General features: G+C 48.3%; 1 protein-coding gene across 1 annotated transcript in view; it reads left to right on the plus strand.

The window, feature by feature from the left end:
- The first annotated feature begins 1865 nt into the window (after positions 1 to 1865).
- LOC146808716 (cell adhesion molecule CEACAM6-like) overlaps positions 1866 to 26236 on the plus strand; it is a 384181-nt gene continuing 359810 nt past the window's right edge. Inside the window, exon 1 of the mRNA XM_085615527.1 lies at positions 1866 to 3508. Within this exon, the coding sequence (XP_085471653.1) occupies positions 3439 to 3508 (70 nt within the window). The 5' untranslated portion in view covers positions 1866 to 3438. The remainder of the gene's footprint in view (positions 3509 to 26236) is intronic.

Below are 26236 nucleotides of genomic sequence, written 5' to 3' on the forward strand. Positions count from 1 at the left end.
TAAAGGTCAGGTTCCTCACAGGCAGTCAATCCACAAACCAGCAGAGGCACACAGGATAGCTAAGCAAGAAAATACCCACTTTCTAAAAGGGGTATTTTCAAAAACACAATATAAAAAACATCTTTACTAAAAGATACATTTTTATATTATGAGTTCAAGCATACTAAACTCCATCTTTCAATCTTCTCCCAATGGGAACTTATATTTATACAATGTTATAAATTAACTCACATTCTATCCTATGGGAGAGATAGCCTTTCAACAGTGAAAAACTAAATTGGCAGTATTTCACTATCAGGACATGCCACACACCTCAGAACATGTTCTACCTTTCACCTACACAGCACCCTGCCCACAGGGGTACCTTGGGTCTACCTTAGGGGTGACATATGTAAGAAAAGGGAAGATTAGGGCCTGGCAAGTGGGTGCACTTGCCAGGTCAACTTGGCAGTTACAAACTGCGCGCAGACCCCTGCAGTGGAAGGTCTGAGTTACATTTACGGGCTCCTCATGTGGATGGCACAATCAGTGCTACAGGCCCACTAGCAGCATTTGATTTACAGGCCCTGGGCACACGCAGTGCACTGTACCAGGGAGTTACCAGTAAATCAAATATGCCAATCATGGAAACACCATTCCATAAAATAATTTACCCAGAGAGCATATGCACTTTAGCACTGAATAGCAGTGGTAAAGTGTCAAGATTCCTAAAACCAACAAAAACAGGATCAAAAACAGGAGGCCAAAAAGCAAAAAGTCTGGAGGTAAACCCACTGAAAAAGCCAAGTTTAACACCCATTAGTTAGCATAGAGGTATTCAGTCCTTAGGGTTAGCCTTCTTTTCTGCAAATGAACTCCAGCGGGGGTGACTGCATTCAATGGTATCCAAGAGAGTTTATATAAAGTATGTACTCTCACCTTAAATGTTGATGTAATGTCCTGCATTGCTCACACACTCCTCTAATCTCTATATTTGCCGCTGACCTGTTTCGGCCCACTTCACATAGGACATAATCAGCTGATGTAGGTCATCCTCAGGGCATAACCCTTTGAAATGTGTACTTCAGCACAGCCAAATGATTCAAGGACATGTGAGATAATTGATTTGTTCATAAACAAAGATGAAGGGGTTTCTAGTGTTTGTTAGTATTACAGGTGGTTTGAGAGTTTTCTTATTTAGTTTGGGATTGAGATTCACAGTCTGGGGTCTGTACTGAAAGGGCAGCCTTAATCCTTGTTGAACATCTAACAGTAGAGGCAATAAGAAGCGCAGTTCTTGGACAGAGATTCCTTTGCGCAAAGTTCAATACTTGTATTGCGGAAGCAGGGGATAGATTGGTCAATAAGGCTTGGGAGAGTTTAAGCTTTAGGTTTTCCGACAATCACAATTGGATATCGTGTTAATCATTATATGAGAAGCAGCCCATGAGCGGGGCTTAAGGGCTGGTGGAAGGGGAAAGGAATGTGGATTGTGAGAGGTAGTTAAAACATAGTATTTTGTAAAATAACAATGTTTTGACCCCTTCAAAACAGAGATGAGAGAGAGCGAGAGAGAGAGAGTGCCCGTGTGTGTGTGTGTGCACGTGCGCGTGCGTGTTTTTGAGTGAGTTTTTAAAAATCCCAGGTGAAATCCAACAGACATCTTGCCATACTCGATTAAAATACAGGTCAAAAAGAATGGTTTTCAAATATGTTTGAGAATAGGGAAGTGTTCATTTCCCTGTTTGTCTCTGTATCTCTACTGAGAACAGAAGATCTTTTGGTGGCAAACATGACCACAGCGTAGAGATTAGCTAATGCTAAGTTAGTTCCTCTTCGTGGGCACTGAGAGAGAGATCTTTGCCACGAACGGTAAGGGAAGGATCATAAGTGGGTGTATCTACACAGGAGACTGCACAGAGCCGGAGGAGGCTGTCGCTACAGCCCGGGGACTGCACAGAGCCAGAGGAGGCTCGATCTCTGAACACAGGGGACTGCACGGAGCCGGAGGAGGCTCTGACACTACAGACAGGGTACTGCACAGAGCCGGAGGAGGCTCTGTCTCTAAACACAGGGGACCGCACAGAGCTGGAAGAGGTTCGATCTCTGAACACAGCGGACCGCACAGGATCAAAGGAGGCTCGATCTCTGAACACAGGGGACTGCACAGAGCCGGAGGAGGGTCTGTCTCTAAACACAGGGGACCGCAGTGAGCTGGAGGAGGCTCGATCTCTGAACACAGGGGACCGCACAGGATCAAAGGAGGCTCGATCTCTGAACACAGGGGACTGCACAGAGCTGGAGGAGGCTCGAACTCAGAACACAGGGGACCGCACAAAGCTGGAGGAGGCTCGATCTCTGAACACAAGGGACTGCACAAAGCTGGAGGAGGCTCGATCTCTGAACGCAGGGGACTGCACAGGGGCGGAGGAGGCTCAAACTCTGAACACAAGGAGCTGCACAGACCTGGAGGAGGCTCAATCTCTGAACACAGGGGACTGCACAGGGCCCTAGGAGGCTTGATCTCTGAATACAAGGGACTGCACAGTGCCGGAGGAGGCTCTGTCTCTAAACACAGAGGACCGCACAGGACCGGAGGAGGCTCGATCTCTGAACACAGGGGACTGCACAGAGCTGGAGGAGGCTCGAACTCAGAACACAGGGGACCGCACAAAGCTGGAGGAGGCTCGATCTCTGAACACAGGGGACTGCACAGGGCTCTAGGAGGCTCGATCTCTGAACACAGAGGACCGCACAGGACCGGAGGAGGCTCGATCTCTGAACACAGGGGACTGCACAGGGCCGGAAGAGGCTCTGTCTGTAAACACAGGGGACCGCACAGGATCAAAGGAGTCTCGATCTCTGAACACAGGGGACTGCACAGAGCTGGATGAGACTCGATCTCTGGATGCAGGGTACTGCACAGGGCCATAGGAGGCTCGATTTCTGAACACAGGGGACTGCACAGAGTCGGGGGAGGCTCGATCTCTGAACACAAGGGACCGCACAGACCTGGAGGAGTCTCGATCTCTGAACACAGGGGGCTGCACAGGGCTGGAGGAGGCTCTGATCTAACACAGGGGGGCGCACAGAGCCAGACGAGGCTCTGTCTCTACACAAGGGACTGCACAAGGCCGGATGAGGCTCTGTTTCTTAACACAGGGGACCGCACAGGGCAGGAGAAGGCTCTGTTTCTAAACACAGGGGATCGCACAGGGCCGGAGGAGGCTCTGTTTCTTAACACAGGGGACCGCACAGGGCCAGAGAAGGCTCTGTTTCTAAACACAGGGGATTGTACAGAGCCGGAGGAGATACTATCTCTACAGACAGGCGACCGCACAGAATTGGAGGCTCTTTCAGCACACATGGAACTGTACAAGGAAGCAAGAGCCCCCTGACTCTGCACACAGGGAAGTGCACAAGGCTGGAGGAGACATCAGCATTCACTTTACCTGCAACATGACGAAGCCATTGAAGAGCTGGATTGGGAGTGTCACAGGTGCCAGCTTCAGAGCTTTGCTTCACACAGGTAAGAGAAGGTGTGAGTCAGTGAAAATCCGACTGACATAGAGTTCTCATGTCAGGGGCACAGGCGTAACTTAGTCAGTGGGAACTGAGAGGTGTGAATCTCAAATTTCTCTATTACAAAACCAGTGGTCTGCAGGATGGAGGGGGGAGATGACCAACTTTTGGGATGGTTTCCATAAGGAACAGGGACAGTATTGATGTGCATTGGGTGGGGCTCAGTCTATCTTCCCGAGCAACCTCGAGTGATTGCCAGTAGTTGCAAGCAGTCTTCCCATAACCTTTTTGGTCTTTGATGTCCACAATTTGCTTGAAACTCTGAGACTAGCACAGCTTTCCAAGCCTAGTATTGTCAATGTTTGGGAATTCTAAACAGTAGTAAATTTGCACCCATTCAAAGAGTACTTCAGTGCATGCAGATGTACAATTGTTTAGTGAAGCAGTCACCATATGGCCTGATTCACAACAGTAACTTACCCTTTTGAGTACATTTTTGCTGTTCACAAAATCTGAACAAAGGTGTAACTTACCTGTCTCTATCAAATTGAAGGGCCTGGGGCTAGTCACAATCTGCGTTTTGTACTATATTTTGTAGTACTACAATAGTGCTACAAACATACTGCAAAATGCTATTCACAAACTGCACCCCTAAAGTGCTACTGCAAAACAAACACAGTAGTACTTTAGAAATGCAGTTTGTGAATAGTAAACTGTACTAATTGGGGTGGGCTCACCAGCAAATTAATAGGACAAGTCGACCAACTGCCGAGCCAGTGGTCTGGCATGGCTTTAAGAGTTTGTGCACAAGCCAAGTCATGAAAACGTTTGCCATGTATATTATGCTACAAACATAATGTAAAAATATGGTACAGTCTCTTCAAAAATTCCAAAAGTGTAATTGTTTAATATGCAAAAGCATTTCACTTTAATACATCAGATTATATCCCTGCATAGACCAACATTTATAGTAATAAAGTTCTGAAGCATGCACCAAAGAGCCTAACTACCAGGCGTTGAGTTCTGAAGAATGTTCCAAAGAGCTCCTCCTCTAGGCGATGAGTTCTGAAGCAAGCACCAAAGAGCTCCTCCTGTGTGTGATGAGTGCTGAAGCATGCACCGAAGAGCTGATCTACTAAGAGATGAGTTCTGAAGCAGGCACCAAAGAGCCTAACTACCAGGCGTTGAGTTCTGAAGCATGTTCCAAAGAGCTCCTCCTCTAGGCAATGAGTTATGAAGCATGCAGCGAAGAGCTCCTCCTCTAGGAGATGAGTTCTGAAGCAAGCACCAAAGAGCCTCTCTACTAGGAGATGAGTTCTGAAGCATGCACCAAAGAGCCTCTCTACTAAGAGATGAGTTCTGAAGCAAGCACCAAAGAGCCTCTCTACTAAGAGATGAGTTCTGAAGCATGCAGCGAAGAGCTCCTCCTCTAGGAGATGAGTTCTGAAGCAGGCACCAAAGAGCCTCTCTACTAGGAGATGAGTTCTGAAGCATGCACCAAAGAGCCTCTCTACTAACAGATGAGTTCTGAAGCATGCAGCGAAGAGCTCCTCCTCTAGGAGATGAGTTCTGAAGCAAGCACCAAAGAGCCTCTCTACTAAGAGATGAGTTCTGAAGCATGCACCAAAGAGCCTCTGTACTAAGAGATGAGTTCTGAAGCAAGCACCAAAGAACCTCTCTACTTGGATATGAGTTCTGAAGCATGCACCAAAGAGCCTCTCTACTAAGAGATGAGTTCTGAAGCATGCAGCGAAGAGCTCCTCCTCTAGGAGATGAGTTCTGAAGCAAGCACCAAAGAGCTCCTCTACTAGGAGATGAGTTCTGAAGCATGCACTAAAGAGCCTCTCTACTAGGAGATGAGTTCTGAAGCATGCTCCAAAGAGCATCTCTACTAGGAGATGAGTTCTGAAGCATGCATCAAAGAGCCTCTCTACTAGGAGATGAGTTCTGAAGCATGCATCAAAGAGCCTCTCTACTAAGAGATGAGTTCTGAAGCATGCACCAAAGAGCATCTCTACCAGGAGATGAGTTCTGAAGCATGCATCAAAGAGCTTCTCTACTAGGAGATGAGTTCTGAAGCATGCACCAAAGAGCATCTCTACTAGGAGATGAGTTATGAAGCACACACTAAAGAGCCTAACTACCAGGCGTTGAGTTCTGAAGCATGTTCCAAAGAGCTCCTCCTCTAGGAGATGAGTTCTGAAGCATGCACCAAAGAGCCTCTCTACTAAGAGATGAGTTCTGAAGCATGCTCCAAAGAGCATCTCTACAAGGGGATGAGTTCTGAAGCATGCTCCAAAGAGCATCTCTACTAGGAGATGAGTTCTGAAGCATGCACCAAAGAGCCTCTCTACTAGGTGATGAGTTCTGAAGCATGCACCAAAGAGCCTCTCTACTAGGAGATGAGTTCTGAAGCATGCACCAAAGAGCCTCTCTACTAGGTGATGAGTTCTGAAGCATGCACCAAAGAGCCTCTCTACTAGGAGATGAGTTCTGAAGCATGCACCAAAGAGCCTCTCTACTAGGTGACGAGTTCTGAAGCATGCACCAAAGAGCCTCTCTACTAGGAGATGAGTTCTGAAGCATGCACCAAAGAGCCTCTCTACTAGGTGATGAGTTCTGAAGCATGCACCAAAGAGACTCTCTACTAAAAGATGAGTTCTGAAGCAAGCACCAAAGAACCTCTCTACTAGGAGATGAGTTCTGAAGCATGCACCAAACAGCATCTCTACTAGGAGATGAGTTCTGAAGCATGTTCCAAAGAGCCTCTCTACTAGAAGATGAGTTCTGAAGCATGCACCAAACAGCATCTCTACTAGGAGATGAGTTCTGAAGCATGCACCAAAGAGCCTCTCTACTAGGAGATGAGTTCTGAAGCATACACTAAAGAGCTTCTCTACTAGGAGATGAGTTCTGAAGCATGCACCAAAGAGCCTCTCTACTAGAAGATGAGTTCTGAAGCATGCACCAAAGAGCCTCTCTACTAAGAGATGAGTTCTGAAGCAGGCACCAAAGAGCCTCTCTACTATGAGACTCTTTACTAGGAGATGAGTTCTGAAGCACGCACCAAAGAGCCCCTCTTCTAGGAGATGAGTACTGAAGCATACACCGAAGAGCCTCTCTACTAGGAGATGAGTTCTGAAGCATACACCAAAGAGCCTCTCTACTAGGAGATGAGTTCTGAAGCATGCACCAAAGAGCCTCTCTATAAGGAGATGAGTTCTGAAGCATGCACCAAAGAGCCTCTCTACTAGGAGATGAGTTCTGAAGCATGCTCCAAAGAGCCTCTCTACAAGGTGATGAGTTCTGAAGCATGCACCAAAGAGCCTCTCTACTAGGAGATGAGTTCTAAAGCAAGCACCAAAGAACCTCTCTACTAGGAGATGAGTTCTGAAGCATGCACCAAAGAGCCTCTCTACTAAGAGATGAGTTCTGAAGCATGCAGCGAAGAGCTCCTCCTCTAGGAGATGAGTTCTGAAGCAAGCACCAAAGAGCCTCTCTTCTATGAGACTCTTTACTAGGAGATGAGTTCTGAAGCATGCACCAAAGAACCTCTCTACTAGGAGATGAGTTCTGAAGCATACACTAAAGAGCCTCTCTACTAGGAGATGAGTTCTGAAGCATGCTCCAAAGAGCATCTCTACTAGGAGATGAGTTCTGAAGCATGCATCAAAGAGCCTCTCTACTAAGAGATGAGTTCTGAAGCATGCACCAAAGAGCATCTCTACTAGGAGATGAGTTCTGAAGCATGCATCAAAGAGCCTCTCTACTAGGAGATGAGTTCTGAAGCATGCACCAAAGAGCATCTCTACTAGGAGATGAGTTATGAAGCATACACTAAAGAGCCTAACTACCAGGCGTTGAGTTCTGAAGCATGTTCCAAAGAGCTCCTCCTCTAGGAGATGAGTTCTGAAGCATGCACCAAAGAGCCTCTCTACTAAGAGATGAGTTCTGAAGCATGCTCCAAAGAGCATCTCTACTAGGGGATGAGTTCTGAAGCATGCTCCAAAGAGCATCTCTACTAGGAGATGAGTTCTGAAGCATGCACTAAAGAGCCTCTCTACTAGGTGATGAGTTCTGAAGCATGCACCAAAGAGCCTCGCTACTAGGAGATGAGTTCTGAAGCATGCACCAAAGAGCCTCTCTACTAGGTGATGAGTTCTGAAGCATGCACCAAAGAGCCTCTCTACTAGGAGATGAGTTCTGAAGCATGCACCAAAGAGCCTCTCTACTAGGTGACGAGTTCTGAAGCATGCACCAAAGAGCCTCTCTACTAGAAGATGAGTTCTGAAGCATGCACCAAAGAGCCTCTCTACTAGGTGATGAGTTCTGAAGCATGCACCAAAGAGCCTCTCTACTAAAAGATGAGTTCTGAAGCAAGCACCAAAGAACCTCTCTACTAGGAGATGAGTTCTGAAGCATGCACCAAACAGCATCTCTACTAGGAGATGAGTTCTGAAGCATGTTCCAAAGAGCCTCTCTACTAGAAGATGAGTTCTGAAGCATGCACCAAACAGCATCTCTACTAGGAGATGAGTTCTGAAGCATGCACCAAAGAGCCTCTCTACTAGGAGATGAGTTCTGAAGCATACACTAAAGATCTTCTCTACTAGGAGATGAGTTCTGAAGCATGCACCAAAGAGCCTCTCTACTAGAAGATGAGTTCTGAAGCATGCACCAAAGAGCCTCTCTACTAAGAGATGAGTTCTGAAGCATGCTCCAAAGAGCCTCTCTACAAGGTGATGAGTTCTGAAGCATGCACCAAAGAGCCTCTCTACTAGGAGATGAGTTCTGAAGCAAGCACCAAAGAACCTCTCTACTAGGAGATGAGTTCTGAAGCATGCACCAAAGAGCCTCTCTACTAAGAGATGAGTTCTGAAGCATGCAGCGAAGAGCTCCTCCTCTAGGAGATGAGTTCTGAAGCAAGCACCAAAGAGCCTCTCTACTATGAGACTCTTTACTAGGAGATGAGTTCTGAAGCATGCACCAAAGAACCTCTCTACTAGGAGATGAGTTCTGAAGCATGCACCAAAGAGCCTCTCTACTAGGAGATGAGTTCTGAAGCAAGCACCAAAGAGCATCTCTACTAGGAGATGAGTTCTGAAGCATGCACCAAAGAGCCTCTCTACTAGAAGATGAGTTCTGAAGCATGCACCAAACAGCATCTCTACTAGGAGATGAGTTCTGAAGCATACACCAAAGGGCCTCTCTACTAGGAGATGAGTTCTGAAGCATGCACCAAACAGCATCTCTACTAGGAGATGAGTTCTGAAGCATAAACCAAAGAGCCTCTCTACTAGGAGATGAGTTCTGAAGCATGCTCCAAAGAGTATCTCTACTAGGAGATGAGTTCTGAAGCATGCACCAAAGTGCATCTCTACTCGGAGATGAGTTCTGAAGTATGCACCAAAGAGCCTCTCTACTAGGAGATGAGTTCTGAAGCATGCACCAAAGAGCATCTCTACTAGGAGATGAGTTCTGAAGCATGCACCAAAGAGCCTCTCTACTAGAAGATGAGTTCTGAAGCATGCACCAAACAGCATCTCTACTAAGGGATGAGTTCTGAAGCATGCACCAAAGAGCCTCTCTACTAGGAGATGAGTTCTGAAGCAATGAGTTCTGAAGCATGCACCAAAGACCTCTCTACTAGGAGATGAGGTCTGAGGCATGCACCAAAGAGCATCTCTACTAGGAGACTCTCTACGAGGAGATGGGTTCTGAAGCATGCTCCAAAGAGCATCTCTACTAGGAGATGAGTTCTGAAGCATGCACCAAAGAGCATCTGTACTAGAAGATGAGTTCTGAAGCATGCACCAAAGAGTCTCTCTACTAGGAGATGAGTTATGAAGCATGCACCAAAGATCATCTCTACTAGGAGACTCTCTACGTGGAGATGAGTTCTAAAGCATGCACCAAAGAGCAGCTCTACTAGGAGATGAGTTCTGAAGCATACACCAAAGAGCCTCTCTACTAGGAGATGAGTTCTGAAGCATGCACCAAAGAGCAGCTCTACTAGGAGATGAGTTCTGAAGCATGCTCTAAAGAGCATCTCTACTAGGGGATGAGTTCTGAAGCATGCACCAACGAGCCTCTCTACTAGGAGATGAGTTCTGAAGCATGCACCAAAGAGCAGCTCTACTAGAAGATGAGTTCTGAAGCATGCACCAAAGAGTCTCTCTACTAGGGAATGAGTTCTGAAGCATGCTCCAAAGAGCAGCTCTACTAGAAGATGAGTTCTGAAGCATGCAGCAAAGAGCCTCTCTACTAGGAGATGAGTTCTGAAGCATGCAGCAAAGAGCCTCTCTACTAGGAGATGAGTTCTGAAGCAATGAGTTCTGAAGCATGCACCAAAGAGCATCTCAATTCAATTCAATTCAGTAAGCTTTAGTCGATTGCTACATAACACAATCATAAAAGCACATAGAAAAACACAATACATAATTTAGAACATTAAAAATATCATGCCGGTATAAAAAAGACCTCATTTCATAGCCTAAAGTGAAATAAATATCATCTCAATATAAATACATTATAGGATTAAAAATGTGATAAAACCCACATGTGCTATGTCCAAGGTAGGATTAATTGAGCAAACAGTTCCTATGTCTCAAGACTTGCTTCAAATAAATTGCTATTCTAAAAGTAATGTGCGCATTATCAAGTTGTTGTAATGCAAGTAAAGCAGGTCGACTTTGGCGGAGCCCAAACATTTTTAAAACTGGTACCAAATACAATGTCCTCAGGTGGGTATAAAAATAACATTACATGGATCATAGATCGATTAGAATTATTATCACAGGGGCAAAGAGGGAGATGTTGAGACCAATCGTTCTTTGTAGGCAGGGTAACTAGTCTGTAAAATACTCCCAGCCTGAATCTAGTTAATAAAAATCTATCATAAACTACGGGTACAAAGGTTGGATAGGGTTGAATGTTAAAAGTAGTTAAATTCATATGGTTATGAAGTTAGGTAGGTTTTAAAATTTCAGACGACGCTCTGTTAGAATCCAGCAGCAAAAGACCCTCTTTTCTCAGGATTTTCCTTGTTATTTGTCGAATAGATAGAGGGTTCGTAAAATACTCTAGGTAACCAAGATCTTTTAGAGTGTTACAGTCATATTTTATGCACGGGATTTTCAATGCCCCTTCCAATTTTAACACATCTAATAATATATCCCTATTTAACTTGGCCTCTTCTTTAGTCCATAGCCTATGCCAAAGAAGAAGAGGCTCTAACCTTATTAAATCAGAAATTAAAGAGAGCCCCAACTCCACATGGCATATATATGATGAAGTGCTATTCGGGACTGATAAAATATATCTTAAAAAAGAGTTTTCTACGTGTTGGATTGCGAGCGAATCGGTAAATCCCCAGACTCCTGCCCCATATATAACAGATGAGACACACTTTGCCTTGTAAATCTTCATAAGCTCCTCGGGTGGTCTCTTTCCCAGCTTTCTAGCAAAGGTGGTTAGGGCTGCTGTTGTTCGTAGGTGTACCAACTTTTTTGCTAAGACTGCTTGTCCCTAGGTATCGTTGTGTGCAAAAAGAATTCCCAGATATGGGAACTCTTTAGTTGGCCCAATCTTCTGCCCTGCAAAAAACATATCTTTGGGTTTCTTGATGCTTGGGCCACAACGCATAATGAATGTCTCAGAAGAGTTTACTCTCAAGCCAAGGTTTTTCATAAAAAGAGAGAACCTCTCTAACACTCTCTGCAGACCAACCTGTGTGCGGGACATCAACACTGCGTCATCCGCATATAGAAGCGCTGGTATTGGACGTCCTTCCACTTGTGGAAAATCTTTATTGTCTTTAAGAAGGGCGTTCCCCAACCGATTAATATAAAGTTTAAAAAGAAACGGAGCCAGAACACAACCTTGTCTGACTCTGCTCTAAATTGGGAATGCAGCCGAGCATTCGCCCTTCAAACCACAACGCACACGTGCCTTGGCATCACAATAAAAACGCTTAAGAAAATAAATAATCTGAACATCAACCCCCATATCCTCTAAAATAAGCCAGAGTTTGCTGTGGACCACACAGTCAAATGCTGCTGTGAGGTCCACAAAAGCTAAAAATAGGTTTCCCTGCTTTGCCCTTGTGTATTTCCCCACCAGGATTGATAGATTTATGCCCTGCTCTGTCGTTCCAAGCCCCGCACGAAAACCGTAATGCAGGTCAGACAGAACAGAGTTTTCCTCCGCCCAATCCTGGAGGCGTTCTAATATTATTCTACCTGTTACTTTTGTAATGGCGTCGAGTAAAGAAATGGGCCTATAGCATCCCGGGTCCTGCCTATCCACCTTTTTAAAAATAGGCACAATAGTGGATTCTACCCAGGTAGGCAAAAAAGAGGTACTACAACTAGCTGTAATCACCTGGACTATGATGGGCCCCCATAGAGAAATGTTTGTTTTAAACGAATCCACAGGGACCCCGTCCGGCCCAGGGGCTTTCCCTCCCTGAGTTCTGGATAGTGCCCTCTCCACTTCATCTAGGGTAAACGACAAACCAGAGTCGTGATGGGGTAAATTAAGGTTATAATCCTCCTGATCGTTACTACCCGTTTTATCAGATATTCCCTCGCCATTATATACTCTTGAAAAATGCTCAATCCATTGATCCTCACTAATTGCTATTTCGATGGTAGGACCAGCCTTAGGGGAAAGAAAAGGTGATTTAACAACCTTCCAGAAGCCGAACTATCATTCGCCAATGAGGCCGTATGTAATGCCTTCCATGCCTCCTTCTTCAAGGTATTTCTCCTTGCCTTGGTTGCTTGTTTATATTCCCATCTAGCGGTCCTCAGATCAGCCAAATTCCTAGGGGATTTGCATAACTCCCTTTTTAGGTGAGAGTGTGCTTGCGTACACCTGGAGTCAAACCATCCACTCACGTGTTTTTTACTGTTTATGCGTCTGAGCCTGGATTCTTTTATGGTTTGGGATATGTCAAATGTCAAGGTACTTATAGAGCGCACTGTCACCAGACGGCCACCTTGCGGTGTCGCCTATGCGGTTTCCTGGCGCTGATACTCATACCGCTGTGGAACCCCTCCTGGCTTTCCCTGTGAAGTGTCCACTCCTGGGCACCCCCAGGGTGAAGCCAGGCATCCTTAGCGCTGTTTGGGCCGGTGTGGAGGCTAAGCAAGCTATTGCCCAGAGTTTCAGCGTGGGGCCCATGATTAGAATAGGCACCGAGGCGAGAATAGACAGGTCCGAGGAAATTGAGCCCGAGCCCCGCCGAGGCGGGAATCGAACCCTGGTCCCTGGTCAGAATTCTGCTTCAGGGTCTGCCGCTCTAACCATTGAGCCACACTCCTCCACCAGGGAAGATGCAAGAATCTTATCTGGGGCGGCTATTTCAGACAAACCTGTCTCGATGGCAGATTTACATCTGTCCACCACTAACTTGATTGTTGCTGCTTGGTCTACCATGGACCAGCGCAAAGAAAAACCATTTGTGCTCCCAATAACTATATTTTCTAGCAACTGCTCGTTTGTGCTAAATTTAACCATTTTATCTGGCGTTAACTTTATTGACAAGCACAAAGGGAAGTGATCGCTAAGAGAGATGCCTGAGACGTGGAATGCGTGAAGACTCTGCTCGTGGTTACTTGACATTAAAACATAGTCTATGGTGGAGAATAAACCCCGACCGTTGAAAGTCCAAGGCATAGAGACAGGTGTCGGACAGTCTATGGTGGAGAATAAACCCCGACCGTTGAAAGTCCAAGGCATAGAGACAGGTGTCGGACAGTCTATGGTGGAGAATAAACCCCGACCGTTGAAAGTCCAAGGCATAGAGACAGGTGTCGGACAGTCTATGGTGGAGAATAAACCCCGACCGTTGAAAGTCCAAGGCATAGAGACAGGTGTCGGACAGTCTATGGTGGAGAATAAACCCCGACCGTTGAAAGTCCAAGGCATAGAGACAGGTGTCGGACAGTCTATGGTGGAGAATAAACCCCGACCGTTGAAAGTCCAAGGCATAGAGACAGGTGTCGGACAGTCTATGGTGGAGAATAAACCCCGACCGTTGAAAGTCCAAGGCATAGAGACAGGTGTCGGACAGTCTGTGGTGGAGAATAAACCCCGACCGTTGAAAGTCCAAGGCATAGAGACAGGTGTCGGACAGTCTGTGGTGGAGAATAAACCCCGATCGTTGAAAGTCCAAGGCATAGAGACAGGTGTCGGACAGTCTGTGGTGGAGAATAAACCCCGACCGTTGAAAGTCCAAGGCATAGAGACAGGTGTCGGACAGTCTATGGTGGAGAATAAACCCCGACCGTTGAAAGTCCAAGGCATAGAGACAGGTGTCGGACAGTCTGTGGTGAAGAATAAACCCCGACCGTTGAAAGTCCAAGGCATAGAGACAGGTGTTGGACAGTCTATGGTGGAGAATAAACCCCGACCGTTGAAAGTCCAAGGCATAGAGACAGGTGTCGGACAGTCTATGGTGGAGAATAAACCCCGACCGTTGAAAGTCCAAGGCATAGAGACAGGTGTCGGACAGTCTATGGTGGAGAATAAACCCCGACCGTTGAAAGTCCAAGGCATAGAGACAGGTGTCGGACAGTCTATGGTGGAGAATAAACCCCGACCGTTGAAAGTCCAAGGCATAGAGACAGGTGTCGGACAGTCTATGGTGGAGAATAAACCCCGACCGTTGAAAGTCCAAGGCATAGAGACAGGTGTCGGACAGTCTATGGTGGAGAATAAACCCCGACCGTTGAAAGTCCAAAGCGGTACAAAAGGGGGTGGTGATGGACAGAGCATCAGAACCAATCAAACACTCACACCCAGTCAACAGATCTGGGTTTGATCCATCACCGTTCTTTAGCCCACTCTGCCACCCCAGTTCAGACATGGCCATATGCAAATCAGTCTGACCCTGTGCCTCATGGGAACAGTCCAACCCGAACTGCCAAGCCGTGCCTTCCCTGGACCGGAAACAAGCTTCCTAGGACCGGTTTCTGGCATTTCAGCCGTCTTCAGCCAGGCTTGCTTGAATCCAGTGGCAAAGTGAGCAAGGGACTCACGTCTGAGCATACCCTGCCAACTTATGGCGAACAAAGCGGTACAAAAGGGGGTGGTGATGGACAGAGCATCAGAACCAATCAAACACTCACACCCAGTCAACAGATCTGGGTTTGATCCATCACCGTTCTTTAGCCCACTCTGCCACCCCAGTTCAGACATGGCCATATGCAAATCAGTCTGACCCTGTGCCTCATGGGAACAGTCCAACCCGAACTGCCAAGCCGTGCCTTCCCTGGACCGGAAACAAGCTTCCTAGGACCGGTTTCTGGCATTTCAGCCGTCTTCAGCCAGGCTTGCTTGAATCCAGTGGCAAAGTGAGCAAGGGACTCACGTCTGAGCATACCCTGCCAACTTATGGCGAACAAAGCGGTACAAAAGGGGGTGGTGATGGACAGAGCATCAGAACCAATCAAACACTCACACCCAGTCAACAGATCTGGGTTTGATCCATCACCGTTCTTTAGCCCACTCTGCCACCCCAGTTCAGACATGGCCATATGCAAATCAGTCTGACCCTGTGCCTCATGGGAACAGTCCAACCCGAACTGCCAAGCCGTGCCTTCCCTGGACCGGAAACAAGCTTCCTAGGACCGGTTTCTGGCATTTCAGCCGTCTTCAGCCAGGCTTGCTTGAATCCAGTGGCAAAGTGAGCAAGGGACTCACGTCTGAGCATACCCTGCCAACTTATGGCGAACAAAGCGGTACAAAAGGGGGTGGTGATGGACAGGGCATCAGAACCAATCAAACACTCACACCCAGTCAACAGATCTGGGTTTGATCCATCACCGTTCTTTAGCCCACTCTGCCACCCCAGTTCAGACATGGCCATATGCAAATCAGTCTGACCCTGTGCCTCATGGGAACAGTCCAACCCGAACTGCCAAGCCGTGCCTTCCCTGGACCGGAAACAAGCTTCCTAGGACCGGTTTCTGGCATTTCAGCCGTCTTCAGCCAGGCTTGCTTGAATCCAGTGGCAAAGTGAGCAAGGGACTCACGTCTGAGCATACCCTGCCAACTTATGGCGAACAAAGCGGTACAAAAGGGGGTGGTGATGGACAGAGCATCAGAACCAATCAAACACTCACACCCAGTCAACAGATCTGGGTTTGATCCATCACCGTTCTTTAGCCCACTCTGCCACCCCAGTTCAGACATGGCCATATGCAAATCAGTCTGACCCTGTGCCTCATGGGAACAGTCCAACCCGAACTGCCAAGCCGTGCCTTCCCTGGACCGGAAACAAGCTTCCTAGGACCGGTTTCTGGCATTTCAGCCGTCTTCAGCCAGGCTTGCTTGAATCCAGTGGCAAAGTGAGCAAGGGACTCACGTCTGAGCATACCCTGCCAACTTATGGCGAACAAAGCGGTACAAAAGGGGGTGGTGATGGACAGAGCATCAGAACCAATCAAACACTCACACCCAGTCAACAGATCTGGGTTTGATCCATCACCGTTCTTTAGCCCACTCTGCCACCCCAGTTCAGACATGGCCATATGCAAATCAGTCTGACCCTGTGCCTCATGGGAACAGTCCAACCCGAACTGCCAAGCCGTGCCTTCCCTGGACCGGAAACAAGCTTCCTAGGACCGGTTTCTGGCATTTCAGCCGTCTTCAGCCAGGCTTGCTTGAATCCAGTGGCAAAGTGAGCAAGGGACTCACGTCTGAGCATACCCTGCCAACTTATGGCGAACAAAGCGGTACAAAAGGGGGTGGTGATGGACAGAGCATCAGAACCAATCAAACACTCACACCCAGTCAACAGATCTGGGTTTGATCCATCACCGTTCTTTAGCCCACTCTGCCACCCCAGTTCAGACATGGCCATATGCAAATCAGTCTGACCCTGTGCCTCATGGGAACAGTCCAACCCGAACTGCCAAGCCGTGCCTTCCCTGGACCGGAAACAAGCTTCCTAGGACCGGTTTCTGGCATTTCAGCCGTCTTCAGCCAGGCTTGCTTGAATCCAGTGGCAAAGTGAGCAAGGGACTCACGTCTGAGCATACCCTGCCAACTTATGGCGAACAAAGCGGTACAAAAGGGGGTGGTGATGGACAGAGCATCAGAACCAATCAAACACTCACACCCAGTCAACAGATCTGGGTTTGATCCATCACCGTTCTTTAGCCCACTCTGCCACCCCAGTTCAGACATGGCCATATGCAAATCAGTCTGACCCTGTGCCTCATGGGAACAGTCCAACCCGAACTGCCAAGCCGTGCCTTCCCTGGACCGGAAACAAGCTTCCTAGGACCGGTTTCTGGCATTTCAGCCGTCTTCAGCCAGGCTTGCTTGAATCCAGTGGCAAAGTGAGCAAGGGACTCACGTCTGAGCATACCCTGCCAACTTATGGCGAACAAAGCGGTACAAAAGGGGGTGGTGATGGACAGAGCATCAGAACCAATCAAACACTCACACCCAGTCAACAGATCTGGGTTTGATCCATCACCGTTCTTTAGCCCACTCTGCCACCCCAGTTCAGACATGGCCATATGCAAATCAGTCTGACCCTGTGCCTCATGGGAACAGTCCAACCCGAACTGCCAAGCCGTGCCTTCCCTGGACCGGAAACAAGCTTCCTAGGACCGGTTTCTGGCATTTCAGCCGTCTTCAGCCAGGCTTGCTTGAATCCAGTGGCAAAGTGAGCAAGGGACTCACGTCTGAGCATACCCTGCCAACTTATGGCGAACAAAGCGGTACAAAAGGGGGTGGTGATGGACAGAGCATCAGAACCAATCAAACACTCACACCCAGTCAACAGATCTGGGTTTGATCCATCACCGTTCTTTAGCCCACTCTGCCACCCCAGTTCAGACATGGCCATATGCAAATCAGTCTGACCCTGTGCCTCATGGGAACAGTCCAACCCGAACTGCCAAGCCGTGCCTTCCCTGGACCGGAAACAAGCTTCCTAGGACCGGTTTCTGGCATTTCAGCCGTCTTCAGCCAGGCTTGCTTGAATCCAGTGGCAAAGTGAGCAAGGGACTCACGTCTGAGCATACCCTGCCAACTTATGGCGAACAAAGCGGTACAAAAGGGGGTGGTGATGGGTATGCCCAGACGTGGGTCCCGTGCTCACTACGCCACTGGAGTCAAGCTATCCTGGCTGATGACGGCTGATAGCCAGAAACCGGTCCTAGGATGCTTGATTCCGGTCCAGGGAAGACATGGCTTGGCAGTTCGGGCTGGACTGTTCCCATGAGGCACAGGGTCAAGACTGATTTGCATATGGCCATGTCTGAACTTGGGTGGCGTAGTGGGCAAAAGAACGATGGATTTAACCCAGATCTCTTGACTGGGGGAGAATGTCTGCATTGTCAGCATTCCGTCCATCAATTGTTTGTTGTAACGCTTTTCGCCCTAAGTGGGATGGGTATGCCCAGACGTGGGTCCCGTGCTCACTACGCCACTGGAGTCAAGCTATCCTGGCTGATGACGGCTGATAGCCAGAAACCGGTCCTAGGATGCTTGATTCCGGTCCAGGGAAGACATGGCTTGGCAGTTCGGGCTGGACTGTTCCCATGAGGCACAGGGTCAAGACTGATTTGCATATGGCCATGTCTGAACTTGGGTGGCGTAGTGGGCAAAAGAACGATGGATTTAACCCAGATCTCTTGACTGGGGGAGAATGTCTGCATTGTCAGCATTCCGTCCATCAATTGTTTGTTGTAACGCTTTTCGCCCTAAGTGGGATGGGTATGCCCAGACGTGGGTCCCGTGCTCACTACGCCACTGGAGTCAAGCTATCCTGGCTGATGACGGCTGATAGCCAGAAACCGGTCCTAGGATGCTTGATTCCGGTCCAGGGAAGACATTGCTTGGCAGTTCGGGCTGGACTGTTCCCATGAGGCACAGGGTCAAGACTGATTTGCATATGGCCATGTCTGAACTTGGGTGGCGTAGTGGGCAAAAGAACGATGGATTTAACCCAGATCTCTTGACTGGGGGAGAATGTCTGCATTGTCAGCATTCCGTCCATCAATTGTTTGTTGTAACGCTTTTCGCCCTAAGTGGGATGGGTATGCCCAGACGTGGGTCCCGTGCTCACTACGCCACTGGAGTCAAGCTATCCTGGCTGATGACGGCTGATAGCCAGAAACCGGTCCTAGGATGCTTGATTCCGGTCCAGGGAAGACATGGCTTGGCAGTTCGGGCTGGACTGTTCCCATGAGGCACAGGGTCAAGACTGATTTGCATATGGCCATGTCTGAACTTGGGTGGCGTAGTGGGCAAAAGAACGATGGATTTAACCCAGATCTCTTGACTGGGGGAGAATGTCTGCATTGTCAGCATTCCGTCCATCAATTGTTTGTTGTAACGCTTTTCGCCCTAAGTGGGATGGGTATGCCCAGACGTGGGTCCCGTGCTCACTACGCCACTGGAGTCAAGCTATCCTGGCTGATGACGGCTGATAGCCAGAAACCGGTCCTAGGATGCTTGATTCCGGTCCAGGGAAGACATGGCTTGGCAGTTCGGGCTGGACTGTTCCCATGAGGCACAGGGTCAAGACTGATTTGCATATGGCCATGTCTGAACTTGGGTGGCGTAGTGGGCAAAAGAACGATGGATTTAACCCAGATCTCTTGACTGGGGGAGAATGTCTGCATTGTCAGCATTCCGTCCATCAATTGTTTGTTGTAACGCTTTTCGCCCTAAGTGGGATGGGTATGCCCAGACGTGGGTCCCGTGCTCACTACGCCACTGGAGTCAAGATATCCTGGCTGATGACGGCTGATAGCCAGAAACCGGTCCTAGGATGCTTGATTCCGGTCCAGGGAAGACATGGCTTGGCAGTTCGGGCTGGACTGTTCCCATGAGGCACAGGGTCAAGACTGATTTGCATATGGCCATGTCTGAACTTGGGTGGCGTAGTGGGCAAAAGAACGATGGATTTAACCCAGATCTCTTGACTGGGGGAGAATGTCTGCATTGTCAGCATTCCGTCCATCAATTGTTTGTTGTAACGCTTTTCGCCCTAAGTGGGATGGGTATGCCCAGACGTGGGTCCCGTGCTCACTACGCCACTGGAGTCAAGCTATCCTGGCTGATGACGGCTGATAGCCAGAAACCGGTCCTAGGATGCTTGATTCCGGTCCAGGGAAGACATGGCTTGGCAGTTCGGGCTGGACTGTTCCCATGAGGCACAGGGTCAAGACTGATTTGCATATGGCCATGTCTGAACTTGGGTGGCGTAGTGGGCAAAAGAACGATGGATTTAACCCAGATCTCTTGACTGGGGGAGAATGTCTGCATTGTCAGCATTCCGTCCATCAATTGTTTGTTGTAACGCTTTTCGCCCTAAGTGGGATGGGTATGCCCAGACGTGGGTCCCGTGCTCACTACGCCACTGGAGTCAAGCTATCCTGGCTGATGACGGCTGATAGCCAGAAACCGGTCCTAGGATGCTTGATTCCGGTCCAGGGAAGACATGGCTTGGCAGTTCGGGCTGGACTGTTCCCATGAGGCACAGGGTCAAGACTGATTTGCATATGGCCATGTCTGAACTTGGGTGGCGTAGTGGGCAAAAGAACGATGGATTTAACCCAGATCTCTTGACTGGGGGAGAATGTCTGCATTGTCAGCATTCCGTCCATCAATTGTTTGTTGTAACGCTTTTCGCCCTAAGTGGGATGGGTATGCCCAGACGTGGGTCCCGTGCTCACTACGCCACTGGAGTCAAGCTATCCTGGCTGATGACGGCTGATAGCCAGAAACCGGTCCTAGGATGCTTGATTCCGGTCCAGGGAAGACATGGCTTGGCAGTTCGGGCTGGACTGTTCCCATGAGGCACAGGGTCAAGACTGATTTGCATATGGCCATGTCTGAACTTGGGTGGCGTAGTGGGCAAAAGAACGATGGATTTAACCCAGATCTCTTGACTGGGGGAGAATGTCTGCATTGTCAGCATTCCGTCCATCAATTGTTTGTTGTAACGCTTTTCGCCCTAAGTGGGATGGGTATGCCCAGACGTGGGTCCCGTGCTCACTACGCCACTGGAGTCAAGCTATCCTGGCTGATGACGGCTGATAGCCAGAAACCGGTCCTAGGATGCTTGATTCCGGTCCAGGGAAGACATGGCTTGGCAGTTCGGGCTGGACTGTTCCCATGAGGCACAGGGTCAAGACTGATTTGCATATGGCCATGTCTGAACTTGGGTGGCGTAGTGGGCAAAAGAACGATGGATTTAACCCAGATCTCTTGACTGGGGGAGAATGTCTGCATTGTCAGCATTCCGTCCATCAATTGTTTGTTGTAACGCTTTTCGCCCTAAGTGGGATGGGTATGCCCAGACGTGGGTCCCGTGCTCACTACGCCACTGGAGTCAAGCTATCCTGGCTGATGACGGCTGATAGCCAGAAACCGGTCCTAGGATGCTTGATTCCGGTCCAGGGAAGACATGGCTTGGCAGTTCGGGCTGGACTGTTCCCATGAGGCACAGGGTCAAGACTGATTTGCATATGGCCATGTCTGAACTTGGGTGGCGTAGTGGGCAAAAGAACGATGGATTTAACCCAGATCTCTTGACTGGGGGAGAATGTCTGCATTGTCAGCATTCCGTCCATCAATTGTTTGTTGTAACGCTTTTCGCCCTAAGTGGGATGGGTATGCCCAGACGTGGGTCCCGTGCTCACTACGCCACTGGAGTCAAGCTATCCTGGCTGATGACGGCTGATAGCCAGAAACCGGTCCTAGGATGCTTGATTCCGGTCCAGGGAAGACATGGCTTGGCAGTTCGGGCTGGACTGTTCCCATGAGGCACAGGGTCAAGACTGATTTGCATATGGCCATGTCTGAACTTGGGTGGCGTAGTGGGCAAAAGAACGATGGATTTAACCCAGATCTCTTGACTGGGGGAGAATGTCTGCATTGTCAGCATTCCGTCCATCAATTGTTTGTTGTAACGTTGAAAGTCCAAGGCATAGAGACAGGTGTCGGACAGTCTATGGTGGAGAATAAACCCCGACCGTTGAAAGTCCAAGGCATAGAGACAGGTGTCGGACAGTCTATGGTGGAGAATAAACCCCGACCGTTGAAAGTCCAAGGCATAGAGACAGGTGTCGGACAGTCTATGGTGGAGAATAAACCCCGACCGTTGAAAGTCCAAGGCATAGAGACAGGTGTCGGACAGTCTATGGTGGAGAATAAACCCCGACCGTTGAAAGTCCAAGGCATAGAGACAGGTGTCGGACAGTCTATGGTGGAGAATAAACCCCGACCGTTGAAAGTCCAAGGCATAGAGACAGGTGTCGGACAGTCTGTGGTGGAGAATAAACCCCGACCGTTGAAAGTCCAAGGCATAGAGACAGGTGTCGGACAGTCTGTGGTGGAGAATAAACCCCGACCGTTGAAAGTCCAAGGCATAGAGACAGGTGATGGACAGTCTATGGTGGAGAATAAACCCCGACCGTTGAAAGTCCAAGGCACAGAGACAGGTGTTGGACAGTCTATGGTGGAGAATAAACCCCGACCGTTGAAAGTCCAAGGCACAGAGACAGGTGTTGGACAGTCTATGGTGGAGAATAAACCCCGACCGTTGAAAGTCCAAGGCATAGAGACAGGTGTTGGACAGTCTATGGTGGAGAATAAACCCCGACCGTTGAAAGTCCAAGGCATAGAGACAGGTGTCGGACAGTCTATGGTGGAGAATAAACCCCGACCGTTGAAAGTCCAAGGCATAGAGACAGGTGTTGGACAGTCTATGGTGGAGAATAAACCCCGACCGTTGAAAGTCCAAGGCATAGAGACAGGTGTTGGACAGTCTATGGTGGAGAATAAACCCCGACCGTTGAAAGTCCAAGGCATAGAGACAGGTGTCGGACAGTCTATGGTGGAGAATAAACCCCGACCGTTGAAAGTCCAAGGCATAGAGACAGGTGTCGGACAGTCTATGGTGGAGAATAAACCCCGACCGTTGAAAGTCCAAGGCATAGAGACAGGTGTCGGACAGTCTGTGGTGGAGAATAAACCCCGACCGTTGAAAGTCCAAGGCATAGAGACAGGTGTCGGACAGTCTGTGGTGGAGAATAAACCCCGACCGTTGAAAGTTTAAGGCATAGAGACAGGTGATGGACAGTCTATGGTGGAGAATAAACCCCGACCGTTGAAAGTCCAAGGCACAGAGACAGGTGTTGGACAGTCTATGGTGGAGAATAAACCCCGACCGTTGAAAGTCCAAGGCATAGAGACAGGTGATGGACAGTCTATGGTGGAGAATAAACCCCGACCGTTGAAAGTCCAAGGCATAGAGACAGGTGTTGGACAGTCTATGGTGGAGAATAAACCCCGACCGTTGAAAGTCCAAGGCATAGAGACAGGTGTTGGACAGTCTATGGTGGAGAATAAACCCCGACCGTTGAAAGTCCAAGGCATAGAGACAGGTGTCGGACAGTCTATGGTGGAGAATAAACCCCGACCGTTGAAAGTCCAAGGCATAGAGACAGGTGTCGGACAGTCTATGGTGGAGAATAAACCCCGACCGTTGAAAGTCCAAGGCATAGAGACAGGTGTCGGACAGTCTATGGTGGAGAATAAACCCCGACCGTTGAAAGTCCAAGGCATAGAGACAGGTGTCGGACAGTCTATGGTGGAGAATAAACCCCGACCGTTGAAAGTCCAAGGCATAGAGACAGGTGTCGGACAGTCTATGGTGGAGAATAAACCCCGACCGTTGAAAGTCCAAGGCATAGAGACAGGTGTCGGACAGTCTATGGTGGAGAATAAACCCCGACCGTTGAAAGTCCAAGGCATAGAGACAGGTGTCGGACAGTCTGTGGTGGAGAATAAACCCCGACCGTTGAAAGTCCAAGGCATAGAGACAGGTGTCGGACAGTCTGTGGTGGAGAATAAACCCCGACCGTTGAAAGTCCAAGGCATAGAGACAGGTGTCGGACAGTCTATGGTGGAGAATAAACCCCGACCGTTGAAAGTCCAAGGCATAGAGACAGGTGTCGGACAGTCTATGGTGGAGAATAAACCCCGACCGTTGAAAGTCCAAGGCATAGAGACAGGTGTCGGACAGTCTATGGTGGAGAATAAACCCCGACCGTTGAAAGTCCAAGGCATAGAGACAGGTGTCGGACAGTCTATGGTGGAGAATAAACCCCGACCGTTGAAAGTCCAAGGCATAGAGACAGGTGTCGGACAGTCTATGGTGGAGAATAAACCCCGACCGTTGAAAGTCCAAGGCATAGAGACAGGTGTCGGACAGTCTATGGTGGAGAATAAACCCCGACCGTTGAAAGTCCAAGGCATAGAGACAGGTGTCGGACAGTCTATGGTGGAGAATAAACCCCGACCGTTGAAAGTCCAAGGCATAGAGACAGGTGTCGGACAGTCTATGGTGGAGAATAAACCCCGACCGTTGAAAGTCCAAGGCATAGAGACAGGTGTCGGACAGTCTGTGGTGGAGAATAAACCCCGACCGTTGAAAGTCCAAGGCATAGAGACAGGTGTCGGACAGTCTGTGGTGGAGAATAAACCCCGACCGTTGAAAGTCCAAGGCATAGAGACAGGTGTCGGACAGTCTATGGTGGAGAATAAACCCCGACCGTTGAAAGTCCAAGGCATAGAGACAGGTGTCGGACAGTCTGTGGTGGAGAATAAACCCCGACCGTTGAAAGTCCAAGGCATAGAGACAGGTGTCGGACAGTCTATGGTGGAGAATAAACCCCGACCGTTGAAAGTCCAAGGCATAGAGACAGGTGTCGGACAGTCTATGGTGGAGAATAAACCCCGACCGTTGAAAGTCCAAGGCATAGAGACAGGTGTTGGACAGTCTATGGTGGAGAATAAACCCCGACCGTTGAAAGTCCAAGGCATAGAGACAGGTGTCGGACAGTCTGTGGTGGAGAATAAACCCCGGCCGTTGAAAGTCCAAGGCACACTAACAGGTATTGGACACAGATCATTTACAAATCCCAAATCAAGAGAAAAAATCTATTCATTTAGTTTTTCCCCCAGGGCAGAATGCCGGAAATGAGATGAGCATACCCCCTCTTCAATTGGGAACCCGCATAGATTATCCTCAGCATTGGCACATAACGCACAATTAAAATCACCTGCCAATAGCATTATCATTTCTTTCGCCTTACTTCTGCTGATGGATTTCAAACGGTTTGTAATATTCTTAATAACAGATCCTACTTCGGCTTGTGGAATATTATTGTAAAAGTTGGTTAAAACTAAACAATGTTTTGCATCAATGTCCAATGTAAGTATTTGAAAATAGTGGTCGTTAGCAGACATCGTTATTTCCTTTATCTTTAAAGCACTCGATATATAAGTACAAAGACCACCCTTGGCCCTCCCACTCAGACCGTCTATTGCTGGAATATGATAAGTTCTAAACCCATTCATATGGACCACCTCTTTCGACCATGTTTCCTGAAAACATAAAATGTCAACTTTTAGGACAAAATCCCACCACAAGTGATTACTTAACTTTGACCGAATGCCAGCCACATTCCATGATGCGATATGACAGAGGGCAGATTTATCACAATCAAAGGCAGGTGTGGAGGTTACTAACCCTAATGGGTCCTCGACTGCGTAGTGGGGTAGCTGTGGTACATTTAAGCTATCTACAGGGTTAGGAAGTATATTCGTGGTTAAAGCTATCTTTCCCAGATCCTCTTCCCTTTGACAGCCATTAGGGGGAATAAAAGGGTAAGCGTTTCCTACCCTAATTAGTCCAGACTTGCTCTTACTTTCAAGGGAATCAAGGTCCAAGTTGGATTGAGGATAAGGCCCCAAAGCCAGTCAGTCAACATCCTCACACTGGTTCAGTGCATCAAATCGATTACTCACGGGAATCCAGAATCTAGGCTCTCTATTCCCTCTACAATCACCTCCTTCAAGTGGTGGCCAGCAAAAATTAAAGTGTTTCGGTGGTTGATAAAAGTAACCAAGGGAGAGAATATTGATGTCATTAGGGTTAAAGGACCCAGTACTTCCTCTGTCCAGAATTGCGCGCACCAAGGATGTCGAACCAAAGGTTAACACAACGCAATCGCCACTTGAAGTTTTTGCTGAGGTGCCCACCCACCCTATTCTATTTACCATTTTAAATTCAGAAAAAAGAAAGTGAGTAATGCCGGTCCTTAAGCCGAGGAAGTGTAAAGACTTATTCCTCAGAGTCGACCAATGTTCGAAGGCGTTATTTGGTAAGGGAGGTACGATTGTCAGAATAATCGTGTACGGAGTTGCTTCAGGGGGCAAGTTTAAGTTTTGTGGGAATTTCATGGACCTATCTCGGTGATCGCGTACATTAGGACCTCTCTCGGAGTTCTTAACTTCATTTTGTCCTGGCTGCCTAACGCCTAATGCGCCACTTTCTAAGTTGGCTACATGGCTAGGTTCTGGGATTGAGTGACATGTTTTGAGAAGATGTCCGGGTTGAATAGGGTTACGAGAAGTGCTAGGTGTAATATAATGGTTTCTACCATTGACATTTTTGTAAGATTGGATCCAGTAATACTGTTATCATTGACTCCAATCTACCCCAAAAATTCTCCTCGAGATTGCTATCCACAATCTTTCCAGTCATAGTAAGAGGGATGATGTTGGTGGCACTAGAGGGGGGAACAACCTTTACAACGCAACTTTTACAACACACTACACTTACAATGCAATTTTTACAACGCAACATCCACTACAACGCATTCCATTACATCGCATGACACTACAACGCATT

This window comes from Triturus cristatus, chromosome 7 (assembly GCF_964204655.1).
Source record: "Triturus cristatus chromosome 7, aTriCri1.1, whole genome shotgun sequence".
NCBI lineage: Eukaryota > Metazoa > Chordata > Amphibia > Caudata > Salamandridae > Triturus > Triturus cristatus.